This window comes from Carcharhinus amblyrhynchos, chromosome 2 (assembly GCF_965287045.1).
Source record: "Carcharhinus amblyrhynchos chromosome 2, sCarAmb.v2.hapA, whole genome shotgun sequence".
NCBI lineage: Eukaryota > Metazoa > Chordata > Chondrichthyes > Carcharhiniformes > Carcharhinidae > Carcharhinus > Carcharhinus amblyrhynchos.
The window spans coordinates 118,929,890-118,955,066 of record NC_137325.1 but is presented as its reverse complement, the minus strand read 5'-3'; the positions used below and the strand labels follow the sequence as shown (position 1 = coordinate 118,955,066).

Here is a 25,177-nt window from a genome sequence, read left to right as displayed (position 1 = left end):
TGAGTCTCACATCGGTGGTAGGGAAACTATTAGAGAAACTTCTGAAGGACAGCATCCATCTCCACTTGGAGAAGCAAAGCTTGATCAAGGATAGTCAGCATGGCTTTGTTAAAGGGAAGTCATGCCTAACAAATTTGACAGAATTTTTCTGAGGAGGTGACCAGGTGCGCAGATGAGGGTAGTGCAGTCGATGTAGTTTATATGGATTTCAGCAAAGCCATTGACAAGATCCCACATGGGAGACATGTAAAGAAAATAAATTCATGTGGGATACAGAGTAATTTGATAAGGTAGATTCAGAATTGGCTCAGTTGTAGGAGACAGTGGGTGATGACAGAAGGCTGCTTTAGTAACTGGAAGCCAGTGTCCAGTGGCATTACACAAAGATCTGTGTTAAGCCCCCTATTATTCGTCATTTAGATAAATGACATTGATGACTGTGTTTGGGCGGGGGGGGGTGGGGTGGGGATTAGTACGTTTGCAGATGACACAAAGATTGGACAGGCGGTTAACAGTGAGGCCGAGTGTCTTGGGCTACAAGATGTAGACGGAATGGTCAAATGGGTAGATAAGTGGCAGATGGAATTTAACCATGAAAACTCAATGAATAGTGGGATACTCGGAAGTTCTGTGGAACGAAGGGACCTTGGCGTGTTTGTTCACAGACCTTTGAAAGTGGAAGGTCATGTTAGTAGGGTGGTGAAAAAGGCATATGGGACACTAGCCTTTATCAATCGGGACCTAAGTTACAAAACCAGGGAAGTCATTCTGGAGTTGTATATAACTTTGGTGAGGCCACAGCTAGAGTACTGTGGGCAGCTCTGGTCGCCACGTTATAGAAAAGATGTGATTTGATTGGAGGGGTGCAGAGGAGATTCACTAAGATGCTGCTTGGGATGGAACATTTAAGTGGAAGACAGGTTGGGTAAGCTTGTATTGTTTTTGTTGGAGCACAGAAGACTGAGGGGCTATCTGATCGAGGTGTACAAGATTATGAGAGACATGGACAAAGCAGATAAGGAGCAGCTGTTCCCCTTAGTTGAAGGGTCAGTCATGAGGGGACATAGGTTTAAGGTGAAGGGCAGGAGATTTAGGTGGGGTGTGAGGAAGAACTTTTCTACCCAAACAGTGGTGATGCTATGGAATGCACTGCCGGGGAGAGTGGTAGAGGTGGGTTGCCTTACATCCTTTAAAAGTATCTGGATGAACACATGGTATATCATAACATTCAGAACCATGAGCCAAGTGCTGGCCTTTGGGATTAGGTGGGAGTTCTAATGTGTTGGTGCGGACTTGATGGGCTGAACGGCCTCTTCTGCGCTGTATGGTTCTATGATTCTATGATACTTTCTGGAGTTCTGCATGCAAACTGGCTGTTCTCAATCAGACTTTATACATTTCCAAAACTGAAAACTGCCCAGTATCACAAATTATTGAATCATGCTTCATGTTAGGTATTGAGTTAGTCCCACAAAAGCTCCCATTCTCTCAAGTTTTGAGGAGATATGAAAGAGCTATTCAGACCTCCAGGAAGCAAATTTGAGTTTCTGGTTACTCTTGCAGAAATACAGATTGAACTCAAATGTCTTCACATACTTGTATTTGTCTATCTGCAATCCACTTGAAGCTTTCTACAGCTTAACAACATTGCGGTTGAAAGAGGTCAGGTGACATTTTGCAGCTACCTTTAAGGCTTCTTGTGTTAATGTGAAATGAAGGTTAGCTTTTTTTTCTATAAACACCCATAACTACACATTTGTGACCGGTGAAAGGCAACAAAATGTGGGGTGGGGGTGTTAAGACTGCCAAACAGGAGAACAGGTGAATTAGGAAACGTAGCATAGTGGTAATGTTACTGGACCACTAATCCTGAGAATGGACTAATGCTCCAGAGATGAGAGTTCAAGTTGCACCATGACAGCTGTGGGAATAAAAAACCTAGGCCAGAATTTTCTGGTCTTGCTCACACTGGCTGAACCAATGGATATATTGACAGACCGGGTATTGAAAGAACCCAGATGGGAAAAACTGCATAGCCTTTTCCTCACCCATCTATTTGTCACATATGCCTCTGTCCATGGTTGGAGTGATCATTGTATAGTCCTTTTGGAGAACAAGTTACATTTTCTCACTGTGAAAACACTTTTGTTGTATTCTATGGTACTACCACAAAATAGACTCAGAACAGATCTCATAGCTCAAAACTGGACATCCATGAGGAAACGTCAGCCAAACACGCTGATAACAGAGAGAAAAAAAACAAAATAAGCAAAGGAAAAGAACCTAAAAGGGGAACAGAGTTTACAGTTCGAAATTGTTGAACGCAATATTGAATCCAGAAGCCTAAGTGAAAGGTGAAGTGCTATTCCTGAAGCCTACATTGAGCCTCAGTGGAATAGTGCAAGAGTCCAAGGACAGGAATATCAGCATGAGAGCAAGGTGGAGAATGTTTTAAACGTGCTTTAAGAAATGCTGATGCTGATCTGACTGCATCCTATGAGACATCTCCTGAAATAGAGTCGTTTGTACAATCTTCAGTTTCGGTTCAGATGCCAACTAGTGTAAAATCAGTTCAAAGTGATCACCTTTAAAGGAAACTGGAATCCAAGCCATAATCTAAGCAGAGACAGGGAAATAAAACAATATTTACAGATGTCACATGATGTCATTGCATGGGCCGACATCTTGTAGCCTGATGTCACATGATCACAGAGCAAAAACGTCAGAAGATGAAACCTTCTGAGTTGGAAACTTAAGTTTCACATCAATATGGTTAAGTCTTAATTGCTGTTTGAAGTGGCTCAGAAAAGCACTTGTTTATAATACAACATGGACTAAAATGATTCAAGATCACCACTTGGGATGGGTGATAAAGGTAACCAGATGGGTTACGAGGTTTAAATTACGACTGAGCCCAAAGCTAACAAATGATTTATGCAAGCAAGAATCCCTCTCATCACACCAGGCTGACGTGTTTAGCCAAAGTTGGGTCAGCGCTGTGCCAACAACCTTGTGCAAGTTTATATTCCTTGGACTATTCTTACCTTATACTACACAAGTGCATTGTAATATTAGTATATCAAAAATATACAATTTAGTGCTGAACTGTTAGCTCACTCGTGAAATGTTGTAGCCCACACAAGGTACCACAACAAAGTAGTGAGCACATTCCAACTTTGACACTGAGTACCCCCTCACCAGCCATGCCACTGCAGACAGGAGGCTGAAAATAACCAATTAAATCAGTTTCCAAAACTACAAGCATAATCACAAAGGCTGTTTTTAATTAATATGTATGAAAGTGTGCTTCCATTTTATTGCTTATAAATCTATAACTGCTTATATATGTGGTTCGCAAACCAAACAAAGCAGGTGCCACTGGATCAATACGTACAACCACTCGTGTGAACTCTTGTGTTTGTATGTTTTCCTTCCTTGTTATTAAATTTTGAAAGAATGTGGATATTGCTGCAATATGTTTAAGTCACTATCATCTTCGTCATACAATTCACCAATGTCACCTTGAATGTACTTGCCATGCAACTGTAAAGCAAATACTTTCCACAATGAAGCATGAATGCTTTTGAGTTTAAGGCAATAATTCAATCAAACTGCTCTGTCAAACCTAGGCTTTGAAAAGGTTTAATAATCTTTGGTACTGAATTGCACACCATTCATATACACCAACAATGTGGGAATGGCACCTGTTTGGATCTATCACGGTTATATTCCATTTCCTGCCAAAGTTTCATCAGACATAAATTCTCATCAAACATATCTCACCATATGGTTTCACAAAGTCATTTTAAATCAGCATACTCCCTAGCAAGTCCCTGCTAAATACCTTTCCCTCAAGGGCAATAGCTGGCAGCTGAACAATTGCATCTATTTTCAATGTAGCTTTATTTGGTGACTCCAAAAAGTAAATGTATAATAGCTATCATGCAGCTGCCAGTAGTTGAACAGACGTCCTCAACGCTACATTATACAGAACTTGAGGAAGTGAAGAGAGTGAGAAAGGAAAGAGATAAGGAGAACGAGGCAACTATTTTACACAACAACCCCTGCAAATAGCAATGAGAGGGATAGCTAGAAAATGGATTTAATTGGTAGAAGAGTATAAGACAGAACACAAGAGATGGTTAATATCTAAATGCTTAAACAGCATTCATGAATTTCTCTCCCTTCACATTAATAATGTGTTATACCCTTTGGAAAGTAAACAAATCAAAATATTTTGAAAATTAATTGAAAAGTTAAAGTAATGGTTTGTCATTTATAACGAAATAGCTGTGATCAAGCCCAGCATTGAGCAACATTTACTCAAAATAGCTCAATGTTTGCTTTTCCTTAGCCCATCTGCTAAATTGGACCAAATCTCTTTTGCATACCATTTCCTGATGCACATTTGATGCATCAACTTTTACATTATAAATTACAATAGCATAATTTTTCCATTTCAGCTAGGAATCTTATGAACAAAGACTCACAACAGATGCCAATCAAACTAATTATTTTCTAACACCTTCTTTCTACATTGAAAAGTGTGTTTTTCAAACTCACCAATTAATTAAGAATCAATTCGGAGCACTAGTCTTTTAAAATAAACCTTCGAATACCTTCTGAAAATCTAGTTTATTATATTCCACTAGTTAATTCTCATGCACTTGTTACCTGTGGATGAAGGACAGTGGAACTCATTTTTAACCATTTCCATTATGCACAATGGCAGAACAATATTTCAAACCATTCTGCAGCATTATGGAAAATACAACAGTTGGCAAGCAAAAAGGAAAAGCCTCATGCAGAGAAAGAGGATGGGGCTGAATGCCAGGTTAGAGAGTTTTGATTTTTTTTTAAGGTGGTGGTTTTGAAAACAGCAACAAGTATCTTGAAAAAGGTCAGATCTCTCAGGTTCACCACCAGAGGTATGAGGTCCAATCTCCACCTTGCACCATGTCTGACCACAAAACCCCTAAGGTTAGGCTGTATCTAGTCATTACACAATGAACCATACCAGAAGCATATGAGTGAGAGCAAAATAATTTTGTAAAATAGTTTTAAATGCCATAGACACTTTTTAACAGGCAGAGGGCTCTCTCCAAAATTCTCAGTGAACCTGATAGTAGCAACCATGGACTCTAATCACTAAGATCCTTCGAGGAGACCAGACTACAGACTTTGCTGCCACTCACTATTGGATTAATGAGAATTTTACCAAAGATTAGTGAGCTAGAGGGAAAAAAGATTCAAGGGCAATCTGTCATTCTGCACTTTTATCAAGGGTGATAACTCATGTTTTACCCTTTAAACAGTTACAAATCAAATAGCTTTTTGCCTCAGCAGTAATCATTCAAGGGACAGGCTTTGGCAAAGCAGAATTCAGTCAATATCCCTTAACTGCCTTATCCTAATCTCTTTCATTTGCACCATCTCCACTGCCACGAAAAATGCTGGATGAGGCATGGAAAATCCCACCTAGAGGTTTGTCCAAGAACTAAATAGAACCGAGTAAAATATAAAAGAATTGAGCTAAGCATTGCTAGAAGGGTTAAAAGCAAAACCCGGTTCTTAGCATGGGAGCCTGATACTCTACTTTTAGAGCTGCCCAGCTGTCTCAATGACAGATTATACTTTCATCATCACTCAGGTGCAATGCCAATGATCTTGTAGAGCAACAGAATTAAAATACATTTTTAGTGCCAAATTTTGTTTTAGTTCATATTCTTGCAACTTTGCCCAATTCCATCCTTGGAGATCGAATGTCTCTACCTATTTGAAAAAGAGGTTCATATTGAACTATGACAAGTATTAAAATTCAGCCCCATTAAAAAAAAATTCTCAGATTTCTAATAAGCAACCTAAATTGCCATTTAAAGCTGAAGTGTGTTGACTTCCAGATCAAAATAATTACGATGGATGACATGGATTTATAAAATGACTTATTAATTTGCTAACAAATATTCTGAAGCAATTTGTATTTAATACATTTGAAATGCAATGACTTTATGTAGACAAATGCTGCAGCTGGTGTGGACAAAGTCTCCCAAATAACAAGTGGCTTAGAACTACTGTTATAGTAGTTCAGATGAGGAAAGTACTAGACTCAGGCTCCGCATGGTATTGGAAATGACCCTAACTCCCTCATATTGGGCGCAACAGGAACAGGAACAGGAACATAATCATGATTCACACCAGAATTGAATAAGTAAGGTTTGATCTACCCTCTTCTATGATGCTCTCTATTGACAGATAGCCCTACAGCACAGTCAAGGCCCAAACCAATTGAACAAGGACACATGGTAGGAAAACTGCCTCCAGTTTCATTAAATGTTACTTCTGTAACATTCATAACCTCACAGGTTTACACCAGACTTAAATCTGGTCTTTGTTTTGTATTTCACCACATGAATAAAGTAAAGACAACCACAAATTTTCCATTAACTAAAAAATAGAGTAAGAAGCTAATTTGTTTCCAAGTTATGACAGCCTGTGAAGAGTCTCAAGTGGATTCTATTGCTCGACATCAGAGCATACTAGATGTTAACATCTTCTAAAAGTATCTGAATATTTAAAAAAACTGTTAATATCCACCTGAAAAAATGAATATCTTCCCAAGGCAAAGCTTATTTTGATGAGCTGTGGACAACGAAATGTCTCAACTGTTGAACTGAACCTCATTTAGACTGCAAAAAGACTCATAAGTGCCAGTGAAACAAAATAACCTCAATTATGTTTAAGTTTGTTCATAAATGTAGTAGGATTAGTATCATCATTAGATTCACAATCATTTAGAGATGAGACAAGAGTTTGGTAACAGCCTCAAGATAAGCGGGGGGCAGTTTAGAACGGAGTTGACGAGGAACTTCTTCACTCAAAGGGTGGTGAATCTCTGGAATTCTCTGCCCATTGAAGTGGTGGAGGCTACCTCGCTAAATATATTTAAGTCATGGGTGGATAGGTTTTTGACAGACAAGAGAATTAAGGGTTTTGGGGAGAAAGCTGGAAAGTGGAACTGATCCACTTCAGATCAGCCATGATCTTATTGAATGACGGGGCAGGCTTGGGGGGCTAGATGGCCTACTCCTGCTCCTATTTCTTATGTTCTTAACTGCAGCATTTAGCCCATTAACATTACAACAGTACCTCAACAGATTACAACCTCAGCAGCAATAGCACAGAACATTACAACACAATACAATACAATACAAAGCAAGAAACTACAAAAGATCGTGAATGTAGCCCACTCCATCTTGCAAACCAGCCTCCCATCCATTGACTCTGTCTACACTTCCTGCTGCCTCAGAAAAGCAGCTAGCATAATTAAGGACCCCACGCACTCCAGACGTACTCTCTTCCATCTTCTTCTGTTGGGAAAAAGATACAAAATTCTGAGGTCATGTACCAACTGACTCAAGAATAGCTTTTTCCCTGCTGCCATCAGACTTTTGAATGGACCTACCTCACACTAAGTTGATTTTTCGCCATACCCTAGCTATGACTATAACATTACATTCTGCACTCTCTTCCTTCCCTATGATCGGTATGCTTTGTCTGTATAGCATGCAAGAAACAATACTTTTCACTATATACTAATACATGTGACAATAAGTCAATTCATTATCTAGGCTACATTCTGCTAAACCAGGTCATCTGAACTCTGAAACTGGGCCAGTTTACAATCTTTGGCCTTGTGGTGCAGTTAGTTATAAACCAGGAACTTTCATATTATCTCTGTACTTGTGACTATGAAGTACATATGGCAGGTATTGGGACTATCCAGATTATTTTAAGGGGAACTATGGATAATATTTAATGTATGTGGCAGGGGGTCTGGCTGGAGAGCTTGTGAAAGACCTAGGTCACCTGTTTTGAGGAAGTCCTGCTGAATTAACCAGGCAGTGGGACCCTTCTTCATTGCTCAGCAACAACTGCAGGGAAGGAGTGGCTGCTGCCAGCAATGCACCAATTCAACCCCTAGGATTGCCAAAGGACCAAGGCCACAGGTGATTATTGGGTGGGGTAGGGTGGGGTGGGAGGAGATGCAGTCACAGACTAGTGAGTGGCAGGGAGGGGTATTGGCAGCAGGGAGTGCCATTGAACAAAGGAGTCCCATAAGAAGCCTGCAAGTAATCCCATTGGTTTTTGCTTTTCAGGCTTCCTGCAAGGCAATTCCCTTACCTGGCACTGGAATGGGGTTCTGAAGTGCCAGTGATTGCCCACTTAAAACTGCAGCATGCAACGGTGCAGAGGGACCTCGGGGTCCTCGTGCATGAGTCGCAAAAACCCAGCCTGCAGGTGCAGCAGGTGGTCAGGAAGGCTAATGGGATGCAGGCCTTCATAGCGAGGCGGATTGAATATAAAAGTAGGGAGGTCTTGCTGCAGCTGTATAGGGCATTGGTGAGGCCGCAGCTGGAGTACTGTGTGCAGTTTTGGTCGCCGCACTTACGCAAGGATATTTTGGCCTTGGAGGGAGTGCAGAGGAGGTTTACTAGGCTGATTCCGGAGTTGAGGGGGTTGAGCTATGAGGAGAAGCTGAATAAACTAGGCTTGTACTCGTTAGAGTTTAGAAGAATGAGGGGAGATCTCATTGAGACGTATAAGATGATGAATGGGATGGATAGGATAGAGGTGGAGAGACTCTTCCCGCTCAGAAAGGACAGTAGGACTAGGGGGCACAACCTCAAGATAAAAGGGGGGGGGGGGGGGGGTTTAAAACAGAGTTGAGGAGGAACTTCTTCACTCAAAGGGTGGTGAATCTCTGGAATTCTCTGCCCGTTGAAGTGGTGGAGGCTGCCTCGCTAAATATTTTTAAGACGTGGGTTGATGGGTTTTTGATAAGCGAGGGGATTAAGGGTTATGGGGAGAGGGCAGGAAAGTGGAACTGAGCCACGACAGATCAGCCATGATCTTATTGAATGGCGGGGCAGGCTCGAAGGGCTAGATGGCCTACTCCTGCTCCTATTTCTTATGTTCTTATGTTCTCACGTGACAGTAGAGGAAGAAAGACATCCACAAGCCTTCTCACCATGGACCTAATCAGGGCAGAGGCATGAAGGTGGCGGGGGGGCCCAGTAAAATACCTCCGCTGTCACCAAACTCACCATGGGGCAAGGGTATTAATTTCTGCCCCACATTTTTCTTCATGGCATAATGAGTAAAAATAGTACTGCCAAATTGCTTGCAGCAATCAAAATTCTTCATTTAAAAACCAAGGTGTAACCAATCTCATGGGAGGCCTACCAGGTCAATCTTGTTGAGTAGGAACGATTCACTTGGGTGATCTTGTTTGGTTCATCCACATTCAGGTCCCATGTAACTATACAGGAGATCAACACCATTCCTGATCACGAAGGCAAGTCAAAGGATCGTACCCAAAACTTCGGTCACTAAATTAAGTTGTGGCCATACAGCATTTCACACCAGAAATACTATAATCCATTTTAACATCAGTATTCATTAAACGAAAGATGCAAGTTTTTAATACAGCACATTATAGATTTTGTATGGGAAGGAGGGAGCATAAATACTGACCATCACAATAACCTTTCACCCAGAGTGCTGAGGTTGTGAGACTTACGGTTCTTGATTGCAATGCAAAATAAAAATCATTTCCATAGAGGATTTGCATCTACTGACCTTAGGCATGTTGGAATTCTACTTACGAACCCAGGTCTTTCGCTTTTCATCTTTTTCTTTCATACCAACTAAAGCCAATTAATGTTCATAATCATTTTTTCTCAACCATGTTTAACATTTTGATTTGATTTATTGTTGTCGTATATCCATGTCACAGTCCAAAGATGTGCGGGTTAGGTTGATTGGCCATGCTAAGAAATTGCCCCCAAGTGTCCAGGGATGCGTAGGTGAGAGGGATTAGTGGATATAATATGTAGGAATATGGGGGTAGGGCCTGGGTGGGATTGTGTTCGGTGCAGACTCGATGGGCCGAAGGGCCTCTTTCTGCACTACAGGGTTACAAAGAACAACCCAGCACGGGAAACAGGCCCTTCGGCCCAACGAGCCCGTGCCGCCGCATCACCCTACACCTATTCTACCCTGCGTGTCTACGAATGGAACCCCTAACTTAGCCAGATTCAGGGGAGAATAGTGTCAATTTAGTAAACCAATCAGCCTAAGAGCACATCTTTGGGGTGTGGGAGGAAACCGGAGCGCCCGGAGGAAACCCACGCAACCACAGGGAGAATGCACAAACTCCCACAGACACAGGCCCAAATCCATGTATCTGCACAGCTAGCAGTGCTAGTCACCGAGCTGTTGCGGCGCCCGTCTACCGGTCCAGGATCAAGCACACACACCGACACGAAGTACTAGGCCACTCCCGGAACCTCCAAGAGCAGCCCATGCACGACCCACCGTGTGCATGCCCCTCGTTTGACAACGAGGTGGACCTCCACCTGTGGAATAAAAAGACAAAAACGTTAACTTACAAGTCTGCATTTCCGGTGCCTCACGAGATTCTGACCTTATTTAATACCCCCTACTATAACCGTCCATCCTCGTTTCACTCGTGTCTGTCTAACTGAACCTTAAACGAGTCCAACGTTCCTGCCTCCACCACCCTCCTCGGTAGCGCGTTCCATACCCCCACAACTCTCTGCATAAAGAACCTTCCTCTCACATCCAACTTATACCTCTCCCCCCTCACCCTTAAATCATGACCTCTCGTATTTGTACCCAGTCTAGGGAGCAGTCTCTCACTATTAACTCTATCTATTCCCTTCAGTATCTTATATACTTCTATCATGTCCCCCCTCAACCTCTGTCTTTCCAAGGAGAAAAGTCCCAGTTTCTCCAACCTTTCCTCGTACCCCAGCCCCTCCATGCCAGGCAACATCCTGGTAAACCTCCTCTGAACCCTCTCCAGAGCCTCCACATCCTTCCAGTAGTAAGGTGACCAGAACTGGACGCAGTACTCCAAATGCGGTCTAACCAACGTTCTATACAACAGAAGCATTAGACGGCAGCTTTTATACTCTATACCCCTACCTATAAAGGCTAGCATTCCATAAGCCTTCCTAACAACCTTCTCCACTTGTGTCGCAACCTTCATGGATTTGTGAACCTGCACTCCCAGGTCCCTCTGTATTTCTATACTCCTAATCGGTCTACCTTTTATCATGTAGCTCCTCTCTGCATTATTCCTTCCAAAATGCATCACCTCGCATTTGTCAGGATTAAATTCCATCTGCCACCTATCTGCCCAATGCACCAACCTATCTATATCCTGTTGTATCACCTGACATTCCACTTCAGTACCCACCAACCCTGCCATCTTGGTGTCATCTGCAAACTTGCTGATCCCACCACCTACGCTCTCTTCCAAGTCATTTATATATACTACAAAGAGGAGAGGTCCCAGTACTGAGCCCTGCGGCACACCACTGGTCACTGGCCTCCTGCCCGAAAAGGTCCCCTCCACAACTACCCTCTGTCTCCTATTGCCCAGCCAGTTCTCAATCCATGATTCTATGATTCTATGATATATTGGGATACAGTGAAAACTATTGTTTCTTGCATGCTATACAGACAAAACATACTGATCATAGAGTACAAAGGAGAGGGTGCAGAATGGAGTGTTACAATCATAGCTAGGGAATTTAATATACGGTAGATCCATTCAAAAGTCTGATGGCAGCAGGGAAGAAACTGTACTTGAGTTGGTTTTTACATGACCTCAGACTTTTGTATCTTTCCCGACAGAAGAAGGTGGAAGGGAGTATATCTGAGGTGTGACGGGTCCTTATTTATGCTGGCTGCTTTGCCAAGGCAGTGGGAAGTGTAGACGAGGTCAATGGATGAGAGGCTGGTTTGCATGATGGACTAGGCTACATTCACAACCCTTTGTCTCTACACATTGTAAGGCTTCAAATGGGACACACATCTGAGCTCAATGCGGACACTTGAAAATGAAGCATGCATGTGACAGCACATCTGATTGGAATAGAAATATTCACTGAAGAGAAGTTAACAGATATGGGACCTAGAAATGAACACGCAGCACCTTAAAAAATTGAACAAAAAAAAACTCGTCATTCGCGGCTGATTGCTTCTAGTCTTAGGAAGAGGCACCAAGGGTTAATAAGGACCTACTAATTGGGAAACCTTTTCTCAACACACAAGACTTGATCTTTGAATTGACCTGAAGAGTTACCCACATAGCATTAAGGCTTATGCCCAGGAAAGGATAGGCTAAATTTAAAGCTTCATTCTCACAGCTAAGAACAGCTTCTCAGCAGACAACTAGTCTCTTTCTGTCCAGAAGGAATGACCTATCAAGATGTAAATCTCTCCTTACATATAATGTATTGTGTTCCCCAACATTATATAACATCACATCCTCCAAACTGCTCCATAGCAATATCATGGGAGATGAAAGATGGACTTAACAGGTATTGAAATGGTCGTATGCTCAGCAAGTGAATCAGGAGGGAGGAGGAGAAAAGTCCAATATTTGACTTTCTATCTATCCTCAGTAGCCAACGTTTGCACATTAATTGTCAGAAATAGAACCGGCCTTAAATGAAAACAGAAAAGGCTGGAAAAACTCAACAGGTCTGGCAGCAGCATCTGTGTAGGGAGGAACACCAAGTTACTACTTTGAGTGCATTTGATTCTTCTTCAGAACTGAAAAGGGATGGAAATGTAATGAATTGTATAGTTGGAGGGAAGGGGATGAAGCAGAATGGAAGGTCAGGGATAGGTTGAAGCTTGAAGCTAAGGAGAGATTGACAAAGATGTCAGATAAGACAAAGGGGGTGTTAATGGTGCCATTAAGGTCTGAAGAAACGCTGATAATGGCATAACTTGTCTCTCGTCCATGACATTTTGTCAATCTCTCCAACCCCACCTTCCATTCTTCGCCACACACACCCCACCAACTATATAATTCATTACATTTCTATCCCTGTTCAACTGTGTAGAAGGCTTGTGTGGACTCCAAACATTCACTGTTTCTCTCTCCCTACAGAGGTTGCCAGACTTGCTGAGTTTATCCAACATTTTCTGTTTTTATTTCAGATTTCAGCATCTGCTGTACTTTCCTTTTAACAGAATTAGCCTTGATGTGTGCACGTTGAGGAGGACAAGAAGATTTTAGGGATTTACTATCAGAAGTTGTTCTGAAAGGATTCCTAGAAGTTCATGCATGTGAATCAATAAACATTGTCTGCCGATAATAGCTCTGATGGCCACAGTCAAGTTAAAATGTCAGTGTAATGCAGCAACGTCCTTGCTCATGGGTAACTACTTTGGTGAGATAGATGAATTGCAACCACCCATAGTACCACACTTGCTCTCTGAAAGAGCTTTCCATCCAATCCCACTCCCCTGCATTATCCCAGTAACCTTGCATAGTCTCTTTTTTCAGATGGCAATCCAATTCTCTTTTGAATGGAACAAAAGTGCTGGAAAAACTCAGCAGGTCTGACAGCACCTTCGGAGAGGAAAACAGAGTTAAATCTTCAGAGCTCTGAAGCAGAGTCACACGGTCTCGAAACGTTAACTCTGTTTCTCTCTCCACAGATGCTGCCAGAACAACAGCAATGTGGTTGACTCTGGTATGGCCTAGCAAACCACTCAGTTCAAGGGTAATTAGTGATGGGCAATAAATGTTGGCCCAGCCAGCAATGCACACATCCCCTGAACCGCTAAAAAAAAAATCAGTGGACGGAATGATACATCTGTTCACACCAGCGTGATTGTCCTGTCCCGTTACAGTGAACGGAGATTAGGCTGGGCACCAAATTCTTCAACTTTGCTGCAGTGGGAGCGTGTTGTGAATGGCCGTGCCCAATGTTTTTACCTCCCCCACCCCCTCCCATGAAAGGGTAAAGAGGAGCAAAACTGCCTTGATAAATGCTATCCAATCACAAAAGTTCATCTTTAAAGTTCACAGCATGGTTGAGTGTAAATAAATGAAAAACTGTTCTGCCGAAAGGGTGGTGGTACATTTTGAAATTCTTCATGCTGTGAGATTCAGTTAAATACACAACACCACATGGCTGAGGAATGACACAAGGCTAAATTTTTGGCTAACAGCTGCCTCATGGATATTTCCTAACCAATGACACAGAACATCACAATGCAATATGTCAACTATATTCCTAATCAACGTTTTAATGATTAAGCAAGGGACAGACTAATGGTACAGCTGATGCGAATCACATGGTCCTAGGTCACACTTAAACGCAAGAAATCTCTACAGAATATAAAAAAAAGGGAGTGCTGGCAAGATGAGAAAGAGAAGCTGAAACTGCTTATTCTTTGGTTGGGTGTCCCCTGCTGTAATGTATCTCACATTAATACCTCTGTAGGATATAACATCTAGTTTGAACAACTTCAGTTCAGTTTCTGAACACTGTGCAAATTGTATCAGACACAAGTTGTAATGCCTTGAGATTGTGTTTGGAAACTCCATCATGATAAACAAGTTCAGCACAGATATTATCTGCACAGTTTAGACATTTAGATTTTTTTCAGAAAAACTTGAAAATCCCAGTCCAAGACAAACAGCAAGCTGTTCTGGATTGCTCTGCAAAGTGTGCATAGTCACAGAATTGCAAAAGATCAATTATATTTTCTGGCAATATATGCAAATTATATTCCTGCATTTTAATGTACAATTACAAAGTGAAACTCTGGAAAAATGTTGGCAACAGTGCAACACCTGAAGGAAGAAAATTATTGTACAAAAGAAATAAATTTTTTGATGTGCATGTGACAAAAACAAGACAAGGCCAAGCCCAACTCAATTAAACCTGTTATGTAATGACTGAAATTAAACAACATCAGATCCACATCGCTAGTTAACAACATAATAAAACAGTGAAAGGATAGAAGACACACTGCAGAAAAAGGTCAGTTCTATTCTATTAGGGGCTTGCAATAATATATCCATGCTAATTATTTATGTAAACATTTACATTTTAAAAAAAATCTTAGATTTACAGGAGCTTCAGAACATGGTTCACAAATGAATAGCAGTCAATTAGAAACTTAAGTTTTCTATTAAAAAATTCCACTTATTTTTACCTTTATTTATTAATTTGTGGCACATGGGCGTCGCTGGCTGACTAACATTTATTGTCCATCCCTAGTAGCCCTTGTACAACTCAGTGGCTTGCTAAAAGCAAAATACTGCAGCATCTGAAACAAAAAATAGAAAATGCTGGAAAATCTTAGCAGGTCTAAAAGCATCTGTGGGGAGATAATAGAGCCAACATTGTGAATCTAGATGACCTTTCCTCAGAGCTGAGAGCAAAGAGAATCAGCAGAGATTTATACAAGGAGGATGGGCAGGGGGGGAGTGGGGCGGAACAGGAGAAAGGGAATGTAAATGAGGATACAGAAGGCTGAGAAAAGGTGCTAAAAGTGCCCAGTGATCAAGATGTGTGAATGGCAGAACAGGGGTATAGATTGCTAAGGGACTACCTGAGGAATATGATAGCTGCCCTGAAGTGGAGGTGGGGCGGGGGGAACAAGGCCAGAGAGTGGGAATGGAGAAGTGGAAAAATGGGAGTGAGAAAAAAAAATCAAAAATGGATGAATGAAATGAAACAAATTGAAAAATAAATGGAAATGGGGTGAGGGTGGACGAGAAAGATCATATTCTGAAATTGCTACACTCAATGGCTGAAGGCCATTGTCCAATTGTAAGATGCAACGCTTTTCCTCCAGTTTGCGTTGTGGTTTGTTGGAACATTGCAAAAAGCCAAGGATGGACATGCGGACAAGAGAGCAGGGGGCTGTGTTGAAGGGGCAAATGACAGAACGGTTTGGGTCCTGCGTGCAGATGAACTAAAGGCATCCGGCAAAGCAGTCACCCAGTCTACGTCTCTCCAACGTAGAGCAGACCGCATTGGGAGTAGTGAATGCAATAGACTAGATTGAAGGAGGTGCATGTGAAGTGCTGCTTCATCTGAAAGGACCTGGGCCGGTGAGCAGGAGGAAGGTAAAGAAGCACATGTTGCACATTCTATGATTGCATGGGAAGGTGCTGTGGGCAGGGGGTGAGGTGTTGGAAGTGATGGAGGAACGGACCCCAGTGTCCTGGAGAGAATGGTCCCTGCGGAATGCTAACCGGGGGGACGGGGAGACATAGTGGCATCATGCTGGAACTGGCAGAAGTGGCACAGGATGATTTTTTCAATGCGGAGACTGGTGGAGTGAAACATGAGGACAAGGGGGACCCTTATCCTGGTTCTTGTGGGTGGTGGTGGTGACAGCAGTGGCCTGGGAGACGGGTTGGATGTGGTTGAGAGCCCTGCCAACCACAATAGGTAGAAAACTACAGTTGAGAAAGAAGGAAGACATATCGGCACGCTATTCTGGAAAGTGGCATCATCAGAACAGATGCAGCGGAGCGGAAGAAACTGAAAGAATGAGATGAAGTCCTGACAGAATATGGGGTGTGAAGAGCTGTAGTCAAAGTAGTTGTGGGAGGCGGTGGGCTTGTCATGGATGCTAGTGGACAATCTATCACCAGAAACAGAGACAGGTCAAGGAAGGGAAGGCAAGTGTCAGAGATGGACCATGTGAAGGTGACAGAGGGGTGGAAATTGAAAGCAAAATTGACATGAAGCAGCACCAAAACAGTCATCAATGCACCGATAAGGGTGTTGTGGGAGGGGCCAGAGTATGGAACAGGGAATTCTCCATATAACCCATAAAGAGACAGGCATAACTGGGACTAATGTGGGTGCCCACTGTCACACCCTTTTTTTGTGCAGGAAGCGGGATGAGTTAAAGGAGAAATTGTTGAGTGAGAGAACCAGTTCAGCCAAACGGAGAGTGGTGGTGGATGGGCATTGTCCAGACCTCTGTTCGAGGAAGAAGCAAAAGCTGTGAGGCCATCCTGCAGGGGAATGGAGGTGTGTGAGGGATTGGGCATCCATGGTGAGGAGGTGGCGGTTTGGGCTGGGAACTGGAATTCCCCCCACCCACCCACTTTAATGGACATGTAGCACCTTCTCACCCTTTTGTATCCTCAATTACATTGCCTTTGTCCCATCCCACCCCACCCCAGGCTTGTAGTATAAATCTCTGCTGATTCTCATTGCTCTCAGCCCTGACAAAGCTGATCCAGATTTGAAATGTTAGCTCCATTCTCTCCCTACAGATGCTGACAGCCTGCTGAGATTTTCCAGCATTTTCTGTTTTTGAATGGCTTGCTAGGCCATTTCAGAGGGCAGCTGTGGCTCTGGAGTCACGTAGAGGCCAGACCAAGTAAGGTCGGCAGATTTCCTTCCTTTAAAGGCCATTAGGGAACCAGATGGATTTTTGAGGATTGACAATGGCTTCATGGTCATCAGTAGAACCTTAGTTCCAGTTTTTTTTTATTGAATTCAATAAAAAAAGGGTGATTTAGGTAATTGGATCAGGAATTGGCTAGCAGATAGGAGACAGAGGGTGGTGGTTGATGGTAAGTATTCGTCATGGAGTTCAGTTACAAGTGGTGTGCCTCAGGGATCTGTTTTGGGGCCACTGCTGTTTGTAATTTTTATAAATGATCTGGACGAGGGTATAGTTGGGTGGATTAGTAAATTTGCTGATGACACCAAAGTCGGAGGTGTGGTAGATAGTGAGGAAGGGTGTCATAGTTTACAGGGAGACTTGGACAAGTTGCAGAGCTGGGCTGAGAGGTGGCGGATGGAGTTTAATGCGGAAAAGTGTGAGGTAATTCACTTTGGCAGGAATAACAGATGTGTAGAGTATAGGGCTAACGGTAGGACTCTGAATAGTGTGGATGAAGAGGGATCTAGGTGTATGTGTACATAGATTCCCTGAAAGTTGGGAATCAAGTAGATAGGGTTGTTAGGAAGGCATATAGTGTTTTGGCGTTTATTGGTAGGGGGATTGAATTTAGGAGCCGCAGCGTCATGTTGCAACTGTACAAAACTCTGGTGCGGCCGCACTTGAAGTATTGTGTGCAGTTCTGGTCCCCACATTATAGGAAGGATGTGGAGGCTTTGGAGAGGGTGCAGAGGAGGTTTACCAGGATGTTGCCTGGTATGGAGGGGAGGTCCTATGAGGAGAGACTGAGGGATTTGAGGTTGTTCTCGTTAGAAAGAAGGCGGCTAAGAGGGGACCTTATTGAAATATATAAGATGATTAGAGGTTTAGACAGGGTGGACAGTGATAGCCTTTTTCCTCGGATGGAGAAAGCTAGCATGAGGGGGCATAGCTTTAAATTAAGGGGTGGTAGTTATAGGACGGATGTCAAGGGTAGGTTCTTTACCCAGAGGGTGGTGAGGGATTGGAATGCCCTGCCTGCTGCAGTTGTAAATGCGCCTAGTTTGGGGGCGTTTAAGAGATCCGTGGATAGGTTTATGGATGGAAAGGGATTGGTTTAGGTTAGAGGGTCATTGCTTTTTAACTGGTCGGCGCAACATCATGGGCCGAAGGGCCTGTTCTGCGCTGTAATGTTCTATGTTCTAAGTTCTAAATTCCAGCAGTTGCTGTGGCATGCAAAAGCAAGTTGGATTATCAGCTTGTATTACATATGTTTTTCTAATAAGGAGCATCCAGTATATAAGAAGCTCCCTTTCCCCTCAACTCAGGGTAAGAAAATTAAAACATATTCAATTACTCATCACTGCAGAGCGTACTGATCATCTAAAAATTCAAAACAGTGGGCAGGATTCTCTGGCCTTGTCTGTGCTGGGACCCATTGCAAACAAGGAATGGTGTTCCAGCCAAAATTTCATTCATTCTCAGCGACACTGGAAAATCCTAGCCATGAACCATGACAGGTTTGGCCCACCTCTGTGGAATGTGAATGGACACCAGGTATACACACTGATAGCTACTCACATGAAATTGAAAATCAATGTGGACACTACAACTCCAAAACGCAGCAATTTTTTTTATCCTGATAGCAGTCAAGCGATTGGAGGGGAGGGCCCGGAGAGGATTGGGGGAGGGCCCGGAGAGGATGAAAATAAGGTTCTGTGCAGATGACAGCTTTCAACAAATTATTAAAACAAGACCAAGGTGAAAGAAACCAATGAGTTAGATACTAGTTGATGCCAAGATCCAATAGTAAGTTTAATGTTTGTAAAGTCTTAATTAAAGACCTCTCAGACAAGGAGGCGATGGCCTAGTGCTATTATTGCTAGACTATTAATCCAGAAACACAGCTAATGTTCTGGGGATCTGGGTGTAAACCCACCACAGCAAGAGATGGAATTTGAATTGAATTTAAAAAATCTAGAATTAAGAATCTACTGACGACCATGAAACCATTGTTGGCTGTCGGAAAAGTCTAGCTGGTTTACTGATGTCCTTCAGGGAAGGAAATCTACCGTCCTTATCTGGTGTGACCTACATGTGACTCTAAAGCCACAGCATTGTGGTTGACTCTTAGCTGCCCTTGGGCAACTAGCGATGGGCAATAAATGCTGGCCGGCCAGCGATGCCCATGTCCCACAAAACAATAACAAAAAGACACTTAAAGCAATTTCCTATTTCAGCATAGAAGTGGTGTGCTTTTCTGCAGTGTGGAAATAATGTCTAAGTTAACATTCACTTTCGTTTTGTTGAATATGAATAAAACTACAACTTTGATGGAGGTCCATGAAAGGAGAGAATCTAAAAGGATGTACCTAGGTATAGCTTGTTGCATGATTAAATGGCATGAAGTAAAAACAGAGGTTTGCAGCACAAATGAGGCCATTTAGTCCATCATAACTGTGCTAGCCTGAGCAGTCCAAAACCAATGCATGCCAGTTCTAATTGCAATATTTCAATTGTTGAATTGAGAATAATAAAATGTGCTGATTCAATTTCAAATTCAATTTTAAATTATCAACCTGCTCTTTTTAGGAGAAAACGTAAAAACAATTTTGAAAAAAATCCACTTTATTTTTGTTGCATTGAATGTGCATAAAAGGCATCAAGATCTAATTTACTAACATACAATCAGAATTGTTACGTTCAAAACCACCCACTACATACATTTAATTTTTTCAAAAAACTTGAGTTTCACCAAATAGCAAGTAAACTGTTATCGAAAGTTATACTCAGAATCCCTTCAGTTCAGAAGGAGGCCATTTGGCCCATTGAGCCTGCACCAGCAACAATTTTACCCAGCTCCCATTCCCATAACCCCACATATTTACTCTTTTAACCCCCCTGACGCTAACGGACAATTTATTATGGCCAGTCAACCTAACCCGCACATCTTTGGACTGTGGGAGGAAACCGGAGCACTTGGAGGAAACTCATGCAGACACAGGGAGAACGTGCAAACTCTACACAATCACCAAAGTCCGGAATTGAACCCGGGTCCCTGGCGCTGTGAGGAAGCAGTGCTAACCACTGTGCCTCATCTTAACTAACGCTGTTGGTTTCAATGTGCTCTGATTTAATCTGAATAGTTTTCATCCATGCTTTTGTCTGGAATGGTTTATTTCATGCAATATGCAATTACGGATTTAAAGATATTTGAATATATTTGAATTTAACTCGCATTAATTTTTTTAAAAAATGAACTGATCTAGCTAGCTATTTTTCTGAGCATCCCACTATATTTCAGATCATGTAAACTTTCTTCGGAAAACAAAAAGCAAACCCTAGGCTATCACATGATCAACAATGATAGACATGCACATATTGGTAAACAAAAAATTTTGCAGCATCAAGTAACATCCTCAATGAAACAGCTGTTAAAATTTCCTTATTACTCCCGTGGAAAAAACATCCTACTTACTTCAATGGAAGCAAATGATCCTCTTCCAACAGTTCAGTTTGAATTTTAAAACTTTAGGATTGCATTCAATCCATTGCCTCCGTATAAAAAAGTATCCCAGCTAACAAATTTTCAGAGATTACGTATTTCAAGCTTTTTAAGCCTTTAAGCAAAGCAAAGTTGCATTTAAAGCTAAAAGGATTGCTCAACTATTATTAGAATGCCAGTAATGCAATGAACTAACGCTGTAGAAAAGAGTGGAAGTTGTATCTGTAGTCGGGAGGATTCCAAGCGTTTCCTATCCAATTATTTCAAGGACAAGTCAACTGTATCCCTTGTCGACATTCAGTATTTCCAATAGATTTTTCACGGCAAAAAGAGATACTTTAAGAAGAGCTATACTGAAGCTAATACTATGCTACTGTGGTTACACACTAGTTTCCATCCAACTGTCTATCTATCATATACCACTCTTAAAGCAGTCAGTTCCTCAGATAGAACTCATTTATCCTCGAAGGACTTGGGGCCAATTGCAATGTGGCAATGACACGTAGGACCATCCATTTATGGACTGAACAGTGAGCTCTGATACCATCTAAATCTGCCATAAATAGCCCTTGGAATAGAGAGAAGAGATCAGCTGTTGTAACAACAGTCTTGGGCTATGGCTTTATTCTTTCTCATTGCCAATAACGTTTGAACACTCACTGCTGAAACTTGCAGGGAGTACTGATTAAAGCTTTCAAAGCTAGTTACTTGGTAATATAGTACAAAATGAATTAAACTAGTGACCATGCAAAGAAGTGCAACAGATCAAATTAGTGCAAACAAATCAAAATGTTTAGTTGGTTAAGAAGTCATATCTAAACTTAACAGAAAGGAAACATTCCTTATTGAGGAATTTCTTTAAGCTATTTCAAATCCATAGTCTGCAGATTTGAATATGTTGCATAAGCCATGAAGTAATCTGACTACTTTAGATGAGAATGGAATTAAATTTAAATGTTACGTCTTGTACAACAATGTAAAGTACATTTGAAGGAAGCTATTCAACATCCAAATGAAGGTATAACTTAACACTTTTAATTGGGAGGGCAGGGGCAAGATTGCTTTAAAAAGAAATCAACCCGAAGTGATCGATTTCTTTTGAACCAACTTAACCTTATCCTGGTAAAATATAATAAATTTCAACATTTTACCTGAGTAAGACTCATTTATATGGATTATATGGGAAAACAATCCAATTTTTAAAATGGTTCTCAGTCACACTTGCTGACCAACTTGAAATGCTACAAACATTTGAAAAATTACCCATTTTCTATATAACAACTGCTGCACTGGTATGCGGATTTACAATCAAGAGTCTACATCTTAAATCTGCCAAATGTGTGACTAACAAGGCCAGACACATCCTTTTCACAGACAACAGATGGATCTACAAAAATAGTTCAATACATTTTGAAGGGGATTGGTCTCAAATACTTGAAACAGTCCATCCATTATAAAAATCCCAGTTTGATCGCTGTTAACATTCTTGGTGAATGATAATAAATTGCTCAAATGTTATTTTCCAAATGTTTAAACTTGTTTTACAACTTAAGCATAATTGTGTAGTTAAGAAGAATGGGATGATAAAAGAGAATGAATATTAGCTTTCAATGAATGTTTCCACTGGCCAGTTATCTTGAAGCTCCTAATCATAATTTTTTTTACAAATAGTTTTAATAAGGGCAAAAAAGTGGAAATTGAAGCATTCAATGTGCAGATCAAAATAAGTTATTTAGTGTCCATTCAACTAAAAATTTGTCCCAATGTTTCCAACTACAACAAATGTAGTCATAAACTCATTTAAATTTATTTCAAATACTTTAAATTTAGAAGATCTGATATCCTATACATAGGAACAGTAGCTCAGGGATTATATAGCTGGACTAGTGATCCAGCATTTGGGCTAATGGTCTGGAGACAATAGTTCTTACCACAGTGGTTAAAGAATTTAAACCTGAATAAATCTGGAATAAAAATCTTTCAATAATAACGGTGACCACGAAACTACCAGATTTTTTATTAATGTTGCTCACCACTACACTTTAGGGAAGAAAGTCTGCTATCCATATGCTGTTTAGTCTCTGAAATGGCCTGGAAAGCTGTTCAATTATATGAAGTCACAACAGAAAACTTCAAATAAATGTTAAAACAGATAAGTACTCAGTATCAACCTAGGCACAAACATGACATTCAGCCCAGTCAACCCTGCAAAGTCTTGATAACATCTAGGGACTTAGGCTAAAATTGGGAAAGCTGCCCATCAGACCAGTCACGCAATAGGCTGATATAGTCGTGCTCAAAAAGTCATACCTCACAGTCAATGCCCCGGCCTCCTCCATGATCATCTCAAAGGTGGTGGTACAGTGGTAAACAGTTAGGAGGGAATGATCTAGGGAGTTCTTGACGGTGAACCTGGACCCCATGATGTCTCCTTGACCATATCCTAGGACATGGTCCTGCTAAATGGTCCTGGAAACCTGCTAATTATTACCTACTGCCCTCCATCAATTGATGAATTAGTATTCCTTCTCCATGTTGAATGCCACTGGAAGAAATATTTGGGGCTAGCAAGGACACAGCTGGGGGACTTCAAAGTTGCCTTCTGGCTTTGTGAATACTAAAGTCAGGCAGCTTTAGTTGAAGAGGAACAAGAAATTTTCCCAGGGTTGCAGTCAGTATTGTTCTCATAACCATCACCAAAACGGTATGGTCTGGTCATTCATCCATTTATTGCTTGCGGAACTTTAGTGATTACCGTGTATAAACTGATAGCCACATATGGCAAAACTACCTTTCCCAAAGAAAGTAATCCCTTTGTCATAAAACCTTTGGGAGATCTTTGGCTTTACATAACTGCAAATTCTTATCCTCTTATTTCTTATTCAAATGAGTCTTTCATAACATAGACTTGTTCACATGCAAATTCTACCTCGGCCCTTCTGCAGTTCCTTTACTGCCTCAAACAGAATCTGTATCACAAATGGAGAATGGCTGATCAGTTATTAGTGCAAAAAGAATTGCCAGTGAGCTTTATAAGAATGCAAAAACCAAATTTTAAGGATTGTACATAAAATTGAAAATGTACAGCTTCCATCACATTGGTATATCCACATCTGTACTATACCGTAAAGGTTTAATATCGGAGTTATTTGAAGTGATTATTGCATGTAGAGTTATACAATCATTAGTACGTAAATTCTAACTCACCAAATTATTAAAACAAAGCAAGCTTCATGGTCACCAATCTATCTCCTCGCCAGCCTTCTGTATCCTGGTGAGGAACATAAAATAGTAAATTAACATAGACAACAATTTTGAAAATTATGTTCATGCAGTTTGAAATTAATTTCATTTCAATTTCTATTTACACATTATTGACTTTTAGTGAACACTCTTTGAAGGGAAATGCTCCAACCATGTTTCAGAATTTTTAAATCACTGTTCCACAGACAGGGACTTGGAAATTAATTGCACTTAAGTGGTGTATTCTAAATAAAAACGGACTCAAACATACTCTTTATGAGCAAATGCCAGTTATTCAGAACAACACGAATGTTATCAAAACAAGACAGCTTCTTGGGTAACCATCTATCCACAGGCCTCTGTATGCTGGTGAGGAAGATAAAGCAGTAAATTAATACAGATTTATTTATATACTTATTAATGAGCCAGGCACTGATGATGCATATCCATAATGACTAGGGACAATGGTTAATTATTTTGCAAAGAATTCATGGTAATGTTCACACTTATTAATATTGGGTCGAACTGTTCACTTGAACCAGGTATTGGCCATTGGTGAAAATACACTCTTTCTGAAAAGGGTGGTGGTGTGATGGTGTCATATGAAGAAAGAACTGTTCACCTGTTTTACTGACCATTCCCCTGATAACTCTTCAGAGATGGAAGTCAGAGGGAGAACCCACTCACTTTCTGTGATCAAGGCTAACAAAAGGTCAACATAAAAACTTTAAGATCACACAGGCTAGTTAATCTCTGATGACAGTCACAACAGTTATACCAAGCGTTTAAGGGATAGCAGCATGGCATCACTAGAAGGGAAGTATGTCATGCCATCCAGTCTTAGTTTCACTTTTGTGTTTGAACAGGGGTCATCCACGCAGTTTTGCTGTTGATGTCTTCAAGCTTTCTCACCCTATTTATCTGTTCTTACGAACCCACAAGACTTGCACATAATCCTTTGTGACTAATCGGTGCCTTTATATCATTATAAAGACAGAAGAACCAAAACATCAACTCTATGGGTGGGATTTTCCAGCCACATTCACCCCAAAACCAGAAAATCCTGTCCGAGGTCAATGACCTTTCCATGGTCTGCCCCTTGCTCACTATGATTCCCATGGTGGGAAAATTCAACTCCATTTCTCTTTCCACAGATGCTGCTTGACCAGCATCTTC

The 25,177-nt window shown here is 41.3% G+C and overlaps 1 protein-coding gene across 1 annotated transcript in view; it reads right to left on the bottom strand.

Moving 5' to 3' along the window:
• The window catches only part of svila (supervillin a), a 236,612-nt gene extending 215,404 nt beyond the window's left edge, over window positions 1–21,208 (bottom strand). Inside the window, exon 1 of the mRNA XM_080211847.1 lies at window positions 20,732–21,208. Coding sequence (XP_080067973.1) covers window position 20,732 — 1 coding nt within the window. The 5' untranslated portion in view covers window positions 20,733–21,208. The remainder of the gene's footprint in view (window positions 1–20,731) is intronic.
• Between the last annotated feature and the right edge of the window lie 3,969 nt (window positions 21,209–25,177).